We start from the raw sequence: 21,123 nt of genomic DNA on the forward strand, positions 1-21,123 counted from the left end.
CTAGGCATTTTGATGAGGGGCTGGATGGTCCTTGCTGGAGCTGTTATTAGCTTCTGCTTTTCCTTCGTGCTCATCAAGGTGCTTGGGTGTCCTAGCTGCTCTGAAATCATGATAAGCTGCTCTTTGCCATTGGGTGGCATGGGTCCTGTTGGGCACCTGCCACTCATGCTGTGGTCAAAGAACACTGGCCACCCCTGCCCTTTTAAAGTCCGCACTGCTTTCTTTCTATCCGGTGTTATGCTGACCAGCACCTCACAGTAATAAGACCCCTTCCTGTGCAATCCAGGCAGGCAAATACTTATCCCTTTAAAAGTTTATTATGCTACAGTCAGCAGTGGTGTCTAGACTGCTCCTGTAGAAGGCTCCACTGTAACAGACCTTACAACAGAGGCCTAGCAACCTAGGAGATCAAGATGAAACAACACATTCCCAAGGTCATTCCATTGGTCTGTGCTACCCCTAGAAGGTAAAGCAGCCTTAGGTAGGGGTGTGGGTGGAGACAGCCTGCACACATCCCAGCACCAAAGACTTCCTTTAGAGCATAAGCATTTAGTTTACTGGTACACAGCCATCACAGTGGCGCTAGCATCTGGAAGTCTGGAAGGATCTCAGCAACCTTCCGGCGGAGCTGGTCTCGCCGTTTTTCTTTCACTCGCTCTTCTTTGGTAAGTTTTACAAATGCCTTCCATGTCTGAAGTGTGACACGGAGAATATTCCTTTAAGGAGAAAAATGGAGAGATGGAAATCAACGGTGATTCTGATAGCATACAGAGCTATTAAAAAAAAAAAGAATGGATGGGGATGACTGTGCGGTAAGTGGCATTTGCACAGAGCACCCAGTGCTAACAATGCAGGCCTTGAGACTCCTCAGCTGACCTGGTCACAGCCTGTATACCGACCAGCTAGGACCAGAATTCTGACTGGGCAGACAGCTACAATCCATATCCAGAAGAGCTCAGTTAGGGAACCCAGGCCTGAGCACCTCCATAGTTTAAAACCTGACTTGCTAAGCTCATCCCCAACTATAACAGAAAGCACCTAGAACTTCAGTTGAGAAAAAATATGCTAATACCAAGTGTGGAATGGTGTTGGGGGTCGAGCGTTGAAATAAGAGTGCTGTCTGTGGGAAGCACGCCTGTCTTTTGAGGACTGACCAGTGCCTACACCCTCGGTGTACTGGGGATACTGAGGGGAGGCCTAGCAGTCTGCCCAGTCAGGTAGCTGGCTGGTCTTTGAGAAACAGTGCTGTGGGAAGGGACAGTCTCAGGGTGAGGAACATGCGAGGTGTTAAACGGTATAACCAGAGGCGGCGATGGTACTTGTTCTGGCCTCTTAGCACCTCAGTCATCATTAATTTTATGGCTGTTGGTTGGTTGATATTTTGGATGGTGTTGAGCCCCAGTGAGCAGAAGTGCTTCACTGTGTTCAGCTTCTCAGCACTCTGGTGGTTTGTCTCTAGGGCGCATGCCCAGGCTTGATGACCCTGCCCTCCCTTCGTGTCCCTCCTGCTATTTACAGCGTCTCTCACCTCACTGTATATACTCCAGCCTTTCCAAGGCCTATGTTTTGGCTCTTCCTATTGCACACTCCTGAAACCTCTGTTTGATACAGAGAAATAAATAGAGCAAGGAAATGGCAAGACACACTGACAGGCAGGCTGGTCAGTGGGCTGTGTTTGCTTTTAAGCTGAAGTGAGCTTTCTGTCTCTGAGGGGCACAGTAGGCAGCCAGTGGGGCAGGGACAGAGGAGTCAGGGACAAAGTGGGAAAGAGACAAAGGCACAGCAGTGGTGCCACACCTAGCAGACAGATTTCCTTTCTGCTGATTGCATAGTTTTCCCATGCCGACTTCATACTTCAAACCCTGAAGAGGAACACTTATCTTGTTATTTTATAGTTTACAAATGACAGTGAATTAGGAAAATGAGAAGTGAGGTATGTGCCAAGAGCAGGATGGTTTAGAGCAAGAAACCCCAGTGCTGACTTGAGTCCAGTGAGCTGTCTTGTGTGTGTTATTTGTACATGGACATGTATGTTGTTCCCTTGTCAGAAAGTGAAATCATGTTATCACCCCCCCCCCACACACACACACACAAACCAGGGTCATTGCAGTGATCATCAGACCTAGTCTGTGGGAAATCCCCAAATGAATCCTCAGGCTGAGAAAGACAGCTGAGGCAGATAAAAGGAGGCAAAAGCAGGCTGAATGCATATTCACAAGGGCAGGAAGCTCAAGAGTATACCAGCTAATTAATAAAGACACTGCTGGTTTCCTTGCTCAGGGTTCACACAGCCCCCAAGGCAAATTCTGTTCTTACTCATTTTAAAGTTTTTAAAAAATTTCTAAAGCCTTTATTTTTATTAGATTTATTTGTTTGTTGTTCAGTGTGTGTTATGTATGTCCGTGGGTGTGCTCATGCCACAGTGTGGATGTGGCGGTTGGAGGACATCAGGCTTGGTGGCAGGCACCTCTACCTACTAGGCCATCTCACTGATCCTGTGTCAAGGAGGGTCAAAAGGTTATGAATCCAGAGTCAGTCACATAGGTAGAGTCCTCGCCTTCCTCTAAAGTGGAAGTATTTTATTCAAAGGTAAGTCCCTCGAATATTGTCACTTATTGCATAGTTATCTCTATTTAGACCAAACTATAATATACTTGTTAGTCTAGTTCCAGCCCACTGATTTCCAATACCTATAAATTAAGAATAAACAGTTTTTGCTAGGAGCAGGTGTCCTGATATAACAAGATGTGCAAGAGATATGCATACACTCAGTGAAAACAAAACATCCAAAAATGAATGTGAGGCAGGAAGGAGAGAGTGACTCCATACCTCACAAGCCTCCACATCTCCGAGTTGTCACCGCACATGCCCACTACGATATATCTGCTTCCCAGGAGTGACACATGACTGTCAAAAGGGTTGCTCCTGTCTACTCTCAGAACATTTCAGTATGGATGCTTAGGGATGGTCTAAATTAAGAACAAGCACACATGTATATTTGTGTGGATTACAATATTTCTCAACAATTAAGACCTAATTGTATTTTAAATATTAATTACGAATAGGTCATCTATATACAGAAAACCAAGGAAAAACTACACTGTAGTGTCAAGTGCTGCACACTTAGGAGGAGAGGAGGTAAGTGTTCACTGCACACATTGGAGGATTCATTTACCTGGAGGAGGGACGGTGACTGGGAAGGGGCCTGTGGGACAGTGATGCTCTAGTCTGATCTCAGTTGTGGTGACATGGGTGTCTAGTAATTACTAACTGTGTTGCTATGGTTTCAGCACTATAAAATTTTGTGCTATATTTCACAGTGTTTAAAACTTCAAAGTTAAAAAATAAAATTCCAGGTTAAGGTACGTGTTGCTCTTGCAGAGGTTGCTTTCTAGCACCCACATGGTGGCTCATAACCACCTCTTCAGGGTATCCCATGCCATCTTCTGACCTACATGGGCACGTACATTTATACAGCCCACCCCCACTCACTCACACACTCATACACACACACACACACACACACACACACACACACACACACACACACATATCAAAATTTTTTAAGAAGTAAAACTGTATGACTAATATGGAGCATATTTGCTGAGATATGTTCCAGGAATTTGACATTTGGTCCCTGCCAGCCCCTATGATGTGGACAGGACAGGCTTCCTCATCATTTTAAAGACAGTTTCCTGTGCTGCTCTCATCCATGTCAATCAGGGGAGCTGAGGAGAGCAGGGTCCCAGCTCTCCCAGGCTGCATCTCATCTTCTCAGTGCAGCAGCAGAGTTTGCTACAGGCGGCTGGGGCGTCCCTGAGTGCCCTGAGCATGCCCAGCCTTACCTGTCACAGTGTTCTGCGGCCATCTCCAGCTTTCTCTGAGACTCGACTTCCAGCCTCCTGACCAAGGTAAACCAGGCCCTGAAAACCTTCTTCTGCAGTAGGTGGATGAGGAATTTTCTGGCTTCTTGCTCCAGACCATTGATATACTGGTGGGTGAAGACGTGAGTCAGAGACAGACAAGTATCAGTAGACAAGCAGAGTAAGTAAAAGACAAATCAGAGGAAGCCAAACAGAAACACACAAAGCAAAACAATAAAGGATGTAAAAGTCTGAGGATAACAAGGCAGCCAAGACAACATTAACCTCTGTAATTTCCTGTATCAATAACAGTAATTCAGGAGCAGAAAAAGGTATAAGATTGACAGAGAAAGTTTCCAAAATCACTTAAGTGATGTGTGACCAAAAAACAAAGAAGCAACAACAACAACAAAATAGCCAGCCAACCAAACCCAGGTAATGTAAGAAATAAAAGCTGAAGTAAAGATTCATTACAACACACCTTATGGGGAAGCGCTACATGCTGGACTGAGCAAAGCTGACAGCATCTCAAAGGAATGAGCTGCATTCACAGCTCTATGTGCTTGAAAGACCAAAGTGGGGGTTGAGCCGGGAGATGTACTTAGTTGTGGTTTTCTGTGGAGAGAATATGACTGGGCCCCAGGTAAAAGCAGTCTTGGTGGGCTGTGCCCCTTTGAAAGACCATGGATGCCCCACTGAGATAAACTGTGATGGACTGAGAGGAGCCATCCTGGGTCCTGAATTAAGGAAAAGGACCAGGGACTCCAGCCAGGCTATAGTATTGCAAGTCGACCACAGATGGGAGGAGAGACCAGGGGCTGGGAAAGGCTGCAAGCTGAGAGAGAAGGCTGCTGGGTCAGACTAGCTGCGTGGATTGCTTCTATCTGGAGAGGATCTGCTTGCAGGACCAGAGACAGGAAGGGATTCGCCCCGCAGAACTGATACCCAGAAGGAAGGTTTATTCTTACTCTCCTTAACCTCCTTTCCCCCCTGCCTAGGATAGATGGGTTGTAAGGAAGATACCTTTGTTTAATAAATTCATAATAAGATCTAATTGTTAAGGAGCCAGAGCCAACAGTTTTCTGAGTGGTCTCATCTGGACTAGCCTTGGATTTGTGGCAGTCTTCCTGCCTCAGCTTCCTACATGCTGAGGTCCTAGGCATCTGTCATCACACATGGCTCCAGGGGATGCATTTAACGTACTTTTCCTGTGGCCTTACCTGGAGCCAGCTTTGGAAGACTTTCCTACACAATAGTTGGGAATATAATTGATCAGCCTTGGCTATCTTTGTAGCCAGACTTTCCTGGCTACACTGGAACCAGCTGAGCAGGCATTTTCTTTGTAGAGCCGAAGAGTGATGTTCTTCTGCTCTCTGGAAAAAAATTAATGAAAAGTAGAAGTTATTCCTTAAATTTTAGATCATTTAAGCAAACACAGTAGGGAAATGGTACTACACAGCAGGTATGGATAGTTACTAGGCAAGAGCAATCTTCAGTTGCCGCCTATAGTCTGTGTCCTAAAAGACAGGCAGACTACCAGCCCTGTTGTGTGAGGTCATGGAGTCATGTCATGCACGCTCTTTCTGTACTGATTCCCGAGGGCTCACGAAGACGGGCTGTTATGGAAATGGAATAAGCAGCTTCCAAGCCATCACTTCATGCCCACGAACCTTTGGACTGGGTGGCTGGCAGTGCTCTCAGTTTGCTCTCCTGGAACGTGGACAGCAATTCCATAACAGAACGCTCTTTATTATGTACTTAACCACTGTCTAATTGAGGAAATGCCAATACTTTAAATTAGTTTTGTAGGATGGACTGTCACCAGGATTGAAATTTAGACATTATCAATAAACCACAAAACCATTGATATAAAAATAAGATGATGAATATTTTAATGCCTTACCAATTTAAGTGGCTGAGCATATCATCCTAAATAAATACAACTCATTTTTATGTGTGAAAAAGAGGCTGTTATGTCCCTTGAACAGACAGGAGAAAAGACCGTTCTAATTGCAGTCCTTTTTAGACAGTGACACAGGTCCCCAGGCCTCATCTAGCCACCCAGCACTGTGAACATGCTGCATCCAAGCAGATCTCCTGGTAGTCATTATTTACTGGCCAAAATGGCCATCACAGGGGGCTCTGTGACACATCCAAACATGGCAGGCCAAGAGAGAGTACCATTCTATCTGTTTAGAACTTGACCATTTACTTGAATGTGGAGACATTTCATTGGTGTTAGATTTCAAGGATCCCAGTGGCAGAGCAGACTGTTGCTCTCTATAATAGCAGCATGTACTCTTTGCAATGTGATTTCACAGCACCACCCTATGAAGTAGACAGGGCCTCATTCCTTCCTAGGGCCCTTGAGCCTTAGGATTGCTCTGCTCAGTGAGCACTGTCAGGTAGCTAGTTAGAATAGCAGCCTGGAGGACACTGGGAATGAACCTCCACCTCAGTGGGCAGCTTGTGAAACCAAGGCCTAGAGCTATGGGGCTGATAACCACTCCAAAGAAAGGGATCTGAGTATACCTTCGGCCTTGGGAAGAGATACAACATTCCAAATGGCCAGGTTGTCACTAAAAAAGTTATCTATGATTTGTTTTTATTATGTGTCTCTGTATGTTGGTGCCCACAGAGGCCAGAAGAAGGTATTAGATTCCTTAGAGCTCGAAGAAACATCCAGTTGAGAACCATCCAAAGGTGCTAGGAAATAATTCTGGTTTTCTGCAAGAGCAGCAAGCACTCCACCTAATAGTTCAAAGATCACTATCTACGAGGCTTTCATAAAGAACAAAGACATGCCACTGCTTCCTCTTAGTTGAGTCATCCAACTGGGCGTGTCACTCAGCTGGATAGACCAAGTCCCTCAGGAAAAGCTGCTTTTTCTAGACACATTAGAAATGGAATACTTGCTGTAAAATGCGGCAGTGTAATCTCTTTGGTCACTGCGCACTGTCATCCCTTCGGGGTGTCCTCCGCTTTATTCTGCAGTTAACTTTGTCCATTTTTCTGCTCTACACTCCATACTTTGATGATGATCACAAGGACCTGGGAGACAAGGACTCCAGAGCAAGGTCCTGGCGATGGACAGAAGTTGACTTGGTACATCTGCTAGTTAATTGCTAGTTAGAACCTGAGCAGCTTGGGAGCCAGTGGGTTGGGCTGGAGAGAGACAAGGATGGTGCTACCACTGGCCAGCAGACTCCTGAGACATGAGGGCTGACTTGTAATGCTCTGGGATTTGGGGTTGTCTGTGGACTTACCACCGCAGAGCTCTAGCCACACTTTCTCTCTGTTGTAAACCACGCTATAACTGAGTCACCTCTATTCCTCCTACAATGGTGACCTCTAATAAAATCATTCTAGTTTCCAAAGCCTATTAAATTTAAGTACTTAGATAACCAAACCTAAACTCTTATTCAAAACAGAAATATACATACTCAAACCAGTCATCTTTCTGGCTTTTAAACTCTCTGGCCTGATGGATGTTCATGCTATCCAAGGCAGGCCTGCTTTCTACTTGGGGCTGATACCATGATGGCGCACCTCAATGCTCTGCTTGCTTTGCATTCTCAGTCTCTTCCAGGGCTCCAGGCCTTTTTTCCTTAGCAAGACCTTTTCATAATGATCTTTGGCCATTGCTTCCAACTCTTGATTTCTTTTAATTCTCCTCTGTTTCTCTAGTTCTTTCTGGTGGGGGTTCGGGGAAGAAAAAATTCCATGATTAAAAACCTGAAAAAATTCATTTAAACAAAAAATTAATGAATTTAACATCTAACCACTAAATAGTGTGCCAAACATTATAATAAAACTCTGGAATATTTTTTAAGGGAAAGTTGGTCATGAGCCCTACATCAGTCAAAGCTATGTATTCTTGGATTTATTCAATATTGTTCATAGAAATTAGCTACCACTCCCCTCATTACTTAAAAGTCGAAACATCTAGTCAGGAGAGAAGCCAGGAAGCTTTCCTTATTATTATAGAAAACACGGCAATGCAAACCTTCACTAGAATTATGATGTAGAGACTCGTATATAAATAAAGATGGCCAAATGACAAGAAACTCCACTGAAAGTCTAGAAGAATATTCTTACCAATGAGTTGTTTTTCTTTCCTAAGTGAACAGTTAGTCTAGATGCAAGCTGAAAATATTATCATCATCCAGCAGCCTTCTGTCCTGAGCAGAAAGGCTGACTGCCACTGCTGGTTTTCTGAGAAAAAAAAAGATGCCTTGTGCTCCCCACAGAAGACATCTGGAGCAGTGTGTCCAAGAAATACGACAGAAACTTAGTGGTCTACTGTACAGATGCCATTGTCTGTTTCCTTTCTGTCTTTTAATAAAAGCAGCCTGTAATGAAGGCAGGAGAGAAAAGTCTATTGGAATGTAGTGAGCGGCAGCAAGACACAGCTTTAATGGCAGCTGCAGACTGCCCTCAGCGGTGGTCACCTGTGGAGCAGACAGGACACTCAAGTTCCCTTTTCATTCTCCAATTTCGTGTCATGAAGAGGGCAGTGGTGAAGTAGTCGATTCAGTAAGATACTTTGTGTGCCTGAGCTGAGAGGGAGGAGGGAAGGGAGGGAGGGAGGGGGGGAGAGAGAGAGAGCCAGAGAGAGAGCCAGAGAGAGAGAGAGAGAGAGAGAGAGAGAGAGAGAGAGAGAGAGAGAGAGAGAGAGAGAGAGACAGAGAGACTATGAGAGAATATGGATGAGAATGAGAGTTTCTATTGTGAAAGGGAGAGTGTTCTCATTTTCCAATGAGATTACCTATCTTTGTACAAGTTCCCGCAAACGAAATGTCCACATTCTTTAGGGAATTAATCTGTAGGAAGTTATATCAAAATAACCTTTATAATCTATTTCAGACACTTGAGATCCTTCTTGAATGGGATGGCAGACATGAAAACTGTAGATAAGCATTTCTTCATGACTAGTAAAAGGAGGGTAAAGAATAAACGAAGGACCAGAAATGGGTTGTTCCTACACTCAGTGAATTACCCCTGCACCAGAGGAAATGAGCCTCATTTCCACCCTTTGGAGAAGCTCTTGGGCTCAGTTTAAAGAACCTGCTTGCATATATCCACAATTGATTTATTTTCCACTTCCATGTACAGGAAGTAACTAGCAGCTGTACCCACTTTGGTGAGATATTGATGTGGTATGATTCTGTTTTGAAAAAGCATTTCCACTGCGGATCTACACAGTGGGGTTTCAAAGAACACACAGTTCCCTCAGGTTAAAAACTGATATTAAATATGGGTTTCTCTTCTGATTTAAATTATATTTTGCATAATTACAAACCAGTGTCTTAGCCACTATGTCTCAAGAACAAGATCAAGGGTTACAAGTATGCTAAGGGAAGTAAAGAGCATTCAACACTGTTCTAACACTAATTTCTCCTTCACTGCTGATTCATGGAAATCAAAATAGATACATGCTGGTAAATGACAATTTAAAATAAATAAAAGCAATGACCACCAAAAAACCCAAACCAAACCAAACCAACCAACCAAACAAACAAACAAAAAACCCAAAACCCTTTGATCCACAGACCCCAGTGTATACTCGATTCCTCACCAAGTCTCAACCCACTGGAAAGTGGCTCCTTTCCTAAGTTGCCACAGAAAGCACTCTTGTCCAGGTCATGAATAAGGCCCATGTTTCCAAATTAAAGAGTTGCTTGTCTTCTTCAGCACTGAGCTCAGCCACACTGCACTGGGTCCACCATCTTCCCCCTCACACAAACACTCACTGTTCTTCTCTTAGGTTCTCCTGGTTCTTACAGATCCTCCTCCTCTGGAAAATATTCATATATCCTAGGCTGTGGCCTTGCACTCTCATCTCTGTCCACTGCCTGTCCCCACCCCCAGGGTTGATTCTAGTCACTTCCAGAGCACTGAAAACATTGGCATATTTGAAACTTCTAGATTCCATATTCTGCTCTTGATGTGCATGCTTCTTTATCCAGCTGCGTGAGCCTAACAGGCATCCGACATGTGTATGTGTGTCCTGTTGGGATCTCCTTTGTACCCAGAAGCTCAAACATCATCTGCTCAGAAAGGGTGTCCCATTTTGCTCCCTCCATTATTCTCCCACGCCTATTCTTTAGGTCTTGACTACCTCTTTTCCCAAACTAACATAGATGGTTTCTAAAGACAGGGATGCTGTCTGTCTTCACTGCTTTGTTCTAACACCCAGAGCAAAGACTAGGACATAAGAAGGTATTTCACAGGTATTTACCCACAGCTAATATCTTTGTTAAACATGGAAGATGTCATTTTCTCTGAAAGTTCTTTTTCAATAACATATTTTAGTTTCCTAGTAGTTAAATGTATATTTATGATCTGGGTGTGGTGGTGCCCACCTTTAATCCCAGCATAGAGGAGGCAGAGGCAGGTGGATCTCTGTGAGTGCAACACCAGCCTAGTCTACAAAGTGGGTTTCAGGACATCAAAAAACAAACAACCAAACCAAACCAAACCAAACCAACCAAACAAACAAAAACCAAAAAACAAAGTCTTTCCCCCTCCCATAGCATATTTATATGGCCATAAACCAACTTGATAAGTAGTGGGAAGAAACATGCACCCCTCCCCAGAAAAAAAATGGGACTTTTAAGAGAAAGTTTTTATTTTTTGGTCACATGAGACCTGTGACTGGCACTTTTACTGCCACATTTTGTGTGCTTTCCTGTCAGGGTCACAGGGACATGATGCTGTAGCTATGCCCTACTCCTAGACCCCTTCTTCCTGAGCATAGAGGGCCACTGTATCATGGCCTTTCCGTCAAAGACTTTCTTTGTCCTAAAGCGTACATTACATGGTGTCTCCATCAATCTTCTGTCAACTCGACATAAGCTACAGTCATCTGAGAAGAGGACCCTCAATTGAGAAAATGCCTCCTGCACAGTGTCTGTAGGCAAGTCAGTGGAGTATTGTCTTGATTGCATGTGGGAGGGCCAAGCTCCCTGTGGGCAGTGCCACCCCTGGGGAGATGGTCCTCAGTGGTCTATAAGAAAGCAGGCTGAGTAAGCCATGGGGAGGAAGCCAGTAAGCAGCAGACCTCCATTGTCTCAGCTTCACTTCCTGCCTTGTCTTCCCTAATAATGTGTAAACCACGAGCCAAATAAACTTCTTCCCCAAGCTGCTTTTGGTTTGTTATTATCACAGCAATAGGAAACCAAACCAAGTCACACGTCCTTCTCCACACAGAGAACTGGGCTTAGCTTCTATTTTGTATTCAGAGAAATATATGTGATTGTCTAAGACAATCTGTCCTAGTAATGGTAGGGTTCCTCATCTATCTAGGTAGAAGACATAACTCTACTGGACCGTCTGCTGATAAATTCAGTGGGCAAAAAAGTGCCAAGGAGAAGTTAAACCAGATTTCCTTCAAAGATGTCCAGCCACATGCAAGTGACAGAGAAAGTCCCAGCAGGCACTGGTTCAGGGTTCAGGAGTGCAACTGAGTTTCTGTTGCACATAGGAATAACATTATCATGGCCTTGCAGATTGTATATGTGGGTCAGCTATATGAAGTCTACAAGGAAGCCAGGAACTGCTTGTGCAGAATATGATGCCTCAAAAGCATTAAGACCATGTGACAGAGAGTGGGCAAGCATGCTGTGCACAGCATGTTCACACAGAAGGAAAAGGAGAAAACTGACACATATACTTTAAGAGCTGAAATCACTCTCAAGGAAGGCTCAATCACAGCCAGTCCACAAATGCACTGATCTCAAATTTAGAAGGTTACAGACTGAATGGAAACTGGTCTACATGAAAAGGCATTTTTGTCTGTTGCTATGGGCTGGCATTTCTAAAAAGGAAAATTTTGGGCTTGGTATAGTGAGATAAAACATTCTCCTGGCCAGTAATTTTTTTAAAATCATTTTTGTTTGTTCAAGCATTTTGCTTCCAACAAGAAAAAAGCCGGACAGAGATCAGAACTGATTTTTTTTTTTTTTTTGTGAACTGATCTGAGATACAGAATCCTCTGTCACACTGGAGAAATGACACCATTAGGGAGTCACGGGGCTTTGGCTGAGCTGAGAAGGCAGAAATGGCCAGATACTGAGCCGGTGAAGTGCTCGGTGTATGTGTGTACCACTGTGAGAAAGGTAAGGCCTAGGAAGGCAGTCCCACTCTTAGGTAGATTTTTCCTCTCTGAACCTCAGTATGCCTTCACAAAGATGATAGGGAGACTCAAGAGGCAGGTTCCTGCATTGTCTAGGGAAAAGGAGAAACAGCTCAAACTCTGTTTTTCCAGAGCTTTGTTCCCCTGGAAGATGAAGGCGCTCTCTGCTGGGACCATCTGAAAACAGCGGGACAGGGGTCCACACTGTGGCTAGGGAGGAAACTTTGAGAAATTTACCAGATGTGATCCCTCTCCACCAATCAACTGCTGCAGAGAAGGCTCACAGTCACAGAGGAAGGAGGAAGTGAGGTGCAGCAACAGTGCAACCTCTCCAGCAGGAACAGAAACCCCAAAATCAGCCCTGGACACGCTCAAGCTGGATATGTAATCAGAGTAGAGAAAGTGTCCCTTCAGCCCCACCTCATCACCTACTTACAGACCCTGTGTTACAAAACAGGAGGAACTGGAGAGGACACAGCCTCTGGGGAGCAGCACAAGGTGAAGACCCAAAGCCAAAGTCACTAAAAAAAGCGTGAAGCCTCTGGTGTCCATAGCAACAACAAAAGCCAATGGGAGTAACCACAGCAACAATAAACGTCAAACAAAGCCCAATTCCTGCCTAGATTAACATAAACATTCACACTAAAGCCCTAATACTTAAGTTTCAATTGCACTAAGCAAATGTCTGGGTTTCAGCAACAATATACATATGGTATACCACAAGATAAGAGGTCTGAAAGATTAAACAGTTATCAGGACAAGACACAGATATGGCGAAGATGCTGAAGCTCTCAGAATTTTAAATGCTGTATGACAATCTTAGCGACTCCAGTGGAAAAGGCAGACACCACTCGGTACCAGGTAGTAACTGCAGTAGACATGAAAACCATAAGGTTCAAAACAAAGTGCTAGACATTAAAAACATGGTAACGGAAATGAGGAGGGCCTTCAAAGGACTTGTTAGTAGGTGAGATGGCTGAAGAAAGAAGCAGGCAACCTGAAAATAAGGACAAGGAAGACATAGTAACTGCAAAGACGCAAGCGAGTGACAACTGGCACATCTGAGAAGCCTACCACTGGCATGACTGGGGCCCAGAAGGAGAATGGAAAGAAGAGGCAGCTAAAATATTTGAAGAACAATGGGTAAAAATGTTTTTAAATTTTGTGATAAAGCACAAGGCTATATATCCAAGGAGCTTAAAACTACCAAGCAACCAACCTAACAAACCAACCATATCTAGAGAAGTTGTATAGTCAAGAGGGGTAAAATGAGACACAGCCTTAAAGACGGGAGTGGGAAGAAACTCATCCACTGTTACAGACTGCAGTCCTTATGTGGAAGCCCTCACTAATGTATCAGTAACTGGATCTGTGTCGGGCGCAGAGAAGAGGGGGTTGGACAACCCGACCAGGTCAGTGTCCTTGTAAGACATTCCAGAGCCTTCCACTCTCTCCCTCTCATGAACCTGCACCAAAGGAAAGGTCCTGAAAGACCATGTGGGACATAGGCTGTCTGAAAAGAAGGGAGCAGGTTAGAAGTCGAAGGGAAAGGCCAGCAGAAGCCCTGCCCTGCAGAACTGCTAAAGTTCTTCAGGAAGAAAATATGACACAGATTAAGAATTTAGATCTGTACAAAGAAATAAAAAATCACTAGAAATGGAAGGCAAAATCCAACACTCCTATTATGAATACCATTAAAGACAACTGTGTAAGTAACTCCAGCACAAGACAAGTGAAATGACATGGGAAGTAGATGATCTCAAGTTGTTGGAGATTAAGCACTAGACAATACTAAAAATACTCTTAAAAGAAAAGCAAACAAACCAGAAGAGGAGATAAGATAGAGCCATAGAGATCGGATTAAAGTTAGAGAAGACAGCAAAGAAAGAAATGGAGAACAAGTACAACTGGTAGGAGACAGCATATTTTAACGCAATTATGTCAATGTCATTTTAATGTTAGTAGCATAAAAATAACAAAAACGTTTGCTAAAAGACAGATTCTAGATTGGATACTTGTAGTTTGTTTTCTGTTCTGGCAAACACCGTAACCAACTTTCTACCAGCCAGAGGAAAGAACACTTTCAAATTCATTTTGTGAGGCCAGCCCTAGTCTGAAAACAAAGTCAAACAATGATGACTCAAGAACAGAAAATACAGGCCAATATTCCTGGTGAATGTCACTTTTCAAATCCTCAACAAAATAGTAGCAAACTGAGTTCAAGATTCCACTAACAGTATCATATGCCACAAATAAGTGAAATTTACTCCAGGAATGTAAGGACAGTTCAATACATGTGATTTTAGCATAATGATGATGATGATGATGATGATGATGATACAATAATAATTCTACAATCATGTCAATAGATAAAAAGAAAACATTAGATAAAATTCAATGTTCTTTTATAATAAAAATTCTCAGTGAATGAGTATATAAGGAATACTCAAAGATGACTACATATGATGAGCCACAGGAAAAATCACATCCAACAGCTTAAGAGTATCCAAATGAATTAATAGTTCTGAAACAGTCCAGACTAGCCCTAAACTCATTATAACAAGTTATATATATTTGAATGGACGGGAGCTAATGTTCAAATTGTCAGAGAGAACATTTGTAAGCAAATAAGATGGGATGTGTGTAATAAACCCTCTGGTCCTAGGCTAGAGTGGACATCAGTATGAGTTCACTTTAATTGAAGGGATGGTTATAATCAGATGTGTATGCATGGCTTAACATGTGTATATCATCTACCTCTGTCTACCAATATGCTAGAATCTTTAATATCCCAGTAGTAACTTAGTATTCAGGGCCCAGACCTTCTTTCCAGATACCATGTAGAACTAAGAAGGCATCTTGGGGAAAAAATGTCTGATTCCAAGGCTTGGCAATAAAACTATGGGATGAAAAGCTCCAGAAAGTAAGGTGTTCAGAAAGTACAGAAGAACAGGGTCACACCTAGAGAAACCAGGAACCAGCCTCAAAGAGATCCCAAAACTACAATTTAAACAATAAAGGTAATACCAGCATTTTATCAAAGTATAAAATAAATATACATGAATCCATAGTTATATAAATGATGACTGAATAAATAGAGGATGCAACCAATTTTATTTACAGAATTCTTAGTATTCACTATAGATATACCTCTACAAAGGGCATGGAGCTGAACTGTACCTTCCTCTTGCCTTGAGAGAATATTTAATTTAATAAATCACTCTCTGCGGATCAAGTGTGAAAAGAGGAAACTGGAAACTATAGTGCTGAAGCCTGTCAAGGACTGGCAAAGTCATCAAGTGGACACCAGATACACTTCATCTGGGTCTCATGTACAATACTGCCATGTGCTCAGGAGGGACCGAGCATCACCGTAAAAGCCCACTAGTGCAGAGTGATTGTCAGAGAAACACTAAACACAAATGGAGGAACGTTTTTGGAATCTTCAGACAAGTCCTAACAAAAGAGGAAAGACTGAAGCTATCACAGCCCAGAAGGCACTAAGGGAACAAGACAGCTTCAGGGATGTGATATCTTGAGGTAGATCTTGAATATTCATGAAATGTATGCAGTGATGTGTTCATGCTGACTTCGAATGAATGTTTCACAGTGATAGTGGAGAGTATTCAGTGAGAAAGATATATAATACACTACTATCCCTACAGGTTTTCTGTAGATCTGTATTAATCCAAAACAAAAGTTTTAAAGGAACATCACTGTATATATAAACTAGGCAGCCCTGAAGAATTCTAAATATACTCATGGTAAAGTCTAAAAGAAAAAAAAAGTTTAAAGCTATATATACCTACAGGCAGACAACGATCCATCTATTAACAGAGAGATGCACAGAAAGCCCAACTATTCACTAAGATGCTACAACAGGAGAGCAGTTAATTCTTAGTGTTGAGCTCAGATATTTTCTATCTTCTTTGCATTTCTTACTTTTTCTACAGTGAGCAGATATGAGAGACAAATTTGTTATGGTGTATGTTTTTAAATTATTTTGTGCTGTACAGCAGTATGACCTCAAATTGTCCCATGATATGTTAAATAGCTTTATCAAAAGTGGTCTTATAGTCAGATATGCATGTCTACTTTGGCACGTTGTGACTCTTTCTGGAGACTCATAATGTCTGGTAGTATGTCAAAAGTTTTGGGAAGTCAGCTAATTAAGGAACTTTGTTTATCTTAAACAGCATTTTTCAAAAACCATTTGACTACTGAATTTACACTTTCTCAAAACAACTTACTATTTCAGGAACTACTAGGACGACATGGAATATAACACATGTTGGAGAAATGTGTTTTAGAATCTCTCTCCAGTTTTTAAGGGAAGAAACAGCTGCTTTTAGAGATTTCTTATGTTGATTTAGCAAAGGATGAAAATGTTTCTACTGTCTCCACAATCTATGTGGATCTTGCCTCATATGACTTCTTCATTCCCTTTGTTCTGGGTAGCACCCGACAGACAATGAGTAAGTACTACTGTATTTTCTGCAACAGATAAGGTCATATCTTCTCAACTGTATTTAGTAACTTGCTTTTCATGTTACTCTGTCGAGTATTTCTCCTATTGTTCACTGCTCAGTTCAGCCAGTCTGGTGAGAGCACTCTAGGCACGCATATGACCAACACAATAACAAGTAGTGAAATCATTAGCAATGGCCTCAACAGAGACGCAATCAGCCAAAGACCCTACTAACCATCTTCTCCAGCCTCTTTTCCTCTCTCTTTCTCTCCAGCTGAGCTTCCTTTTCTTCTGCTTCTTTCTTCTGGCGTTCTTCCTCCTGGGCCTTTAACTGAGCCTGAATGAGATCAGAAGACAGAAAACTCAGAACCCTTCCTCTGAGTGGGAAAGGAGATCTCTGTCCTGAGGCAGTCAAGGGTCTAAGAACTGTTGTCCTCATCCTGGACTATGTATGCATTTTGTGACAGGAGGGGGAGACTTACCCAACATGCCCCATAACTTAGGGGTCTCTCTGAAAGGACCTTCTCCTGCCTGGGAAGGGGACACTGACCATGAATGTAACCGCTCTACTTTCATGCTAAAATGACTATTTTCAGTTCTTACTTACATGTATGAAAAGAAGTCTGGTGGGGGAAAACCTGGTTAACCCACCCTAAACAGAATAGTTAATTTTTTTCTTGTAGATACAAATTTCCTTCTGACAGTCTAGGTCACACTCTGGAAGATAAAACTACTGCCCTTTGCAAAGTTATTGGGTCAACACATAGCTATCTACAGCATACACATCATGGTAACCTGTGAGCCTTCCAATCTGCTAGCTGGCTTTCACTTTCATAACATTTCCTTCCTGCTCTGCTAATGATGTTGAGTATGGCCTCCTTTATTTTTCTAAAACTGAATTCAGAGGGTGGGGCCACAACCTTTTCAAAGTTGTTCTAACTCTACCATCTCAGGAGGCATGGACATGTAAAGTTCTGGGTTTTGAAATCTGAACAAGTCACTTTTCTTGCCTCAGCTTGCATTCTGAATTTATTACCAATTTGTCTTCTTCTTGTTTTTTCTTCCTTTCTGCCAAGATCCGCCTACGTTCAGCTCGTTGAATTGCTCTCTCTTCCATTGCTAAAAAATAGTAACATAGTCCCAATATAAAAAAAAAATGAGGCGTTCTGTAAAATAAATGTCTCCATATTTTACTCACATTTAGATTTACCATTAGAGTTTTCTTATAAGTTGAACACTTTGACGGATAAAGCTTATTAAATGCAACAGGTTAAAGATCTAACACCAGCAATGTACATGTACATTGCATTTCTGTTTATATTTCTTTAGAATCTATTTTTATGGTTTAAATACAACCCTGTTCCTGGAAGGTAGACTTTTAGTATATGAAACTCAGAGTCCAGAATTTAATATATCATTGACAAACACACAATAACATGTAACTACAGCTAACGAGAACTTGGAGAGTAGAAAAATTCCGTAAATCACACTTTAAGTGAGGCTACTCATTTTTCTGAAGTCACTGTCCATGTGTCTGCACTCATGACAACAAGAAGAAAGCTAAAGTTGGGGTCACGGTGAATATATTCCAATGTAGTTTTAAGACCCAGGCACCCAGATGGGCAGGAAATGGAAGTGAACCAGGCATTTGGAGAACTGGCATCAGAATGAATTTGAGTGTCAGACTCCTGTTCTTGACAGTTTATTAAATATCGATCCAAAAGAAACAAATGTGCAAGATGGTCTGATAATCTGACTGTAATCAGTCAGGGATGGGACAGGAAGGGGGGCACGGGCAGCAGGAGCATCGAGTTCTGCTCACCAAGCCAGCTCCTTGGGCCGTGTTACAGAGAAGAGAATTTAAGTCCAAGTTTTAAGAATTAATAAACAAAAAACTCACCAAGCTATTTCCTACAGATATTAAGTGTCTGCTCTGCCACAAAGGATTATAGTGGTGGCACAGATGGCAGAGTGAGACTGTCCTTAAGGAGGCAGAAATAGACTAGAGGATTAGTAAGGAGCCTGAGAATCAGAATCTCAGCAACACATCTCTCCCATCTTTTCTGGATCAAATCGTTAAAGTCTACTTGAAATGGAGACTGGGATTCTAAAATAGCTAAGCCATTGATCAAACAATAATTTCAAAAACTTATCACAATGAACTGGACATTTCTGGTCAGCCTTTGTAGTGAGCAAAGACAGCAGCTGCTGCTGTCCTGCCAGACGGCTGGGCTATAGACAACCAATCTCTTCACTGACAGGAACTGACTACAGACACAATGCCCCTCAGATGTCAGTACTTTTTGCTAGGGCTCAAGATTTACAAAACTCAAAGTAATTGTCAAAGTACTCACCACCATGTGTGTGTGCGCGCGCACACACATACACACATACACAGCAGCTATGTGATAAAATCAATTAGCAGAATTACAAGGTGGGTCCCAAGGAATGCATCTAGCCTTAAAGCATTATTTAATTTTTAAATAAAGAGTTCCATGTGCATCTAAAATGCTCTCAAATTAAACTATCTGGTTTAATACCTCACATTACAAAAATGCCACTAGTAAGACATAATGCGACATAAAATGATTGAATAACTTGAATTGGTATAAACTCAGTATTTCAGCACTGATGAAGTAATAACAGACGAACTTTCTCAATGTTTAGCCTTAGCAGCTACTCAAGGTTTTCATTTGTGTAACCTCCCTCCTTTTTTCCCCATAATACAAATATCAAATTAGAGAAAAATGATGCACCTTTCATAACTCTGTGTGTGTGTGTGTGTGTGTGTGTGTGTGTGTGTGTGCGCGCGCGCGCGCAGAAGGCTATAAGAGTTGGCAAAAGGGGAGGGAAAAAGAGTAGTGGAGGCTCTTTGGTGCATTCCATTCCTCCTATGTGTACAAATCTTAGATTTTCACCAGGCTCTACCAAGTCTCCAGGCCCAAGAAAGCTGTAAGCACTCAGTCCCAGACATACACTACTTGAGCAGAAAAGGCAACTATGATGGAACCTTTCAGTAAGGGGTGTGGCGCTGCTGGCAGCTTTGGGGCCCTTTTGGATGCAGGAACAGAATTTCTGGAATCAGTTCTCCTATCTTCACTCCTAGGGGAAGGGATGGATGAACTGGAAGAAAATGAAAAAAGAAAAGAAAAAAAAATGAGATCAATAATTAGCTTCCTTCAAAGCATTCACATCCAAGGAACTCAAAGCATTATACGAAGTTCAATCTAACCCAAGTTAACCATAAGTTATTATACCCAGACTAAAGTTGGTATAAGGAACACCCCATCCTCATCCTGTCAACCTTTTATCATACACATGGAGTATATGTCAAGCACATGAAACCATCTTAAGTGACTTTTGGGAAATTTAGACTCTTATTCCAATTCTGAAAATACAGAGTTTTACTGGGAGCAACTAAAAGTTCTAAAGAGGCAATTAGGCAGCCCTGCGCTGGTCTACGGGGTTCATGTTGTCTGCCCCCGTTTCTCAGCATTAAGCACAATCAGAAACTCAGAAACATAGCTGTAAGAAGTATTTTTATCTTTTCCTACCTAATTACAAAGTTCCTCTCACAAAGGCAGCCGCCACCCAGGGTTCAGTGTATGATGGGATCTGTCTAGGCAGCCATTTGCTTTAAATATCTGTACACCTGGCATGGGCAAGGCAGAACACATGGGGCTTATTGGCTTTGTGAGTGTACAGGAAATGTACACACTATGGAGTGTAGAAACCAAGCAAGGATACTCAGCAGCCTCTCTTTATCAAAGGAAACGCCTCTGTGGATACATTCAGAGAGCACCCTGACCCTCCTGCATACTTCTGAGGCCTCTGGCAGCTTCCCTGTGTCTCCTCTGCTCCTCTGGGCGTTGACTGAAGGTGGCTGCCTGCTTCTGGGCCTGCTGTGGCCCGCCCAGCTGCCCATCGTGCCTGGGCCATGCGCTGGTTTTCCTTCAGCTTCTGAATGGTTTTCTGCTGCTCTTTAAGTTTCTTCTCAAGCAGCTGTTGCTGGCAGACATGGCGGCAGCTGAAATGCCCCCCACAAACAGGGTCTGCTTCCTGGCTAGTGGTCGCAGGCTTTTCATGGCTATCATTCTCTTCAGAGGTCTCAGCACTTGGAGTCATGGGCTGCTTTGTGCCAGGTGTGCTCCCAGAGACGTTTGGCAGAGGACCCTGAAAATTACCCTTGGTTGTCCTTCCTGGGGAATGGCTGAGGGTACAACCACTGTTCCCCAGAGGTGGCTGCTCCCACGAAGGGGACGTGAGAGTGACCTGGGGAAAAAGATAACATTTACTATTCCAACTCCAATACTGATGAGACGAGATCCTGCCTAGGTCTCATTAGTATTGTTTTGTTCAAGAGCACAGCTGTGCTGCACCTCAGCTAGAGCCGCCCTGATCGCCAGGCCTGGGTACCTCATCTATCACAGCCTTGGCGCTGTGAGCAGAATGTGCACTGGGCTCACCATGACAAGGAGTAGGGGAGTAGGAAAGTGGTCAGAGCTGTGTCAGCTGTTGTCATGGGCCAAGGCATCTACAATGAGCAAGCTGCTCTTAGGAATTGTTTCTTTTGGTTTCTAGAAGCAGCATTTGGCGTAGCTCAGGCTGGCCTTGAGTGACTGATCCCCCTGCTCCCCCCTGCCAAAGGTGCTGGG

General features: G+C 42.9%; 1 protein-coding gene across 3 annotated transcripts in view; it reads right to left on the reverse strand.

Annotated features, from left to right (window-relative positions):
- Positions 1–298: 298 nt before the first annotated feature.
- The window catches only part of CCDC191 (coiled-coil domain containing 191), a gene marked incomplete at its 5' end in the record, with an annotated part of 65,982 nt that continues 45,157 nt past the window's right edge, over positions 299–21,123 (reverse strand). For 2 of the 3 annotated variants that reach the window (XM_084801993.1, XM_084801992.1), the window contains 8 exons: positions 299–716; positions 3,846–3,991; positions 5,084–5,236; positions 7,413–7,556; positions 16,704–16,805; positions 17,505–17,587; positions 19,479–19,591; positions 20,289–20,740. In XM_084801993.1, coding sequence (XP_084658119.1) covers positions 572–716; positions 3,846–3,991; positions 5,084–5,236; positions 7,413–7,556; positions 16,704–16,805; positions 17,505–17,587; positions 19,479–19,591; positions 20,289–20,740 — 1,338 coding nt within the window. In that variant the 3' untranslated portion in view covers positions 299–571. Of the gene's footprint in view, positions 717–2,829; positions 2,970–3,845; positions 3,992–5,083; positions 5,237–7,412; positions 7,557–16,703; positions 16,806–17,504; positions 17,588–19,478; positions 19,592–20,288; positions 20,741–21,123 lie in introns of all 3 variants that reach the window. The other variant, XR_014783291.1, reaches the window with a different exon arrangement.

This window comes from Acomys minous, assembly GCF_964271855.1.
Source record: "Acomys minous genome assembly, chromosome: 11".
NCBI classification, from domain to species: domain Eukaryota; kingdom Metazoa; phylum Chordata; class Mammalia; order Rodentia; family Muridae; genus Acomys; species Acomys minous.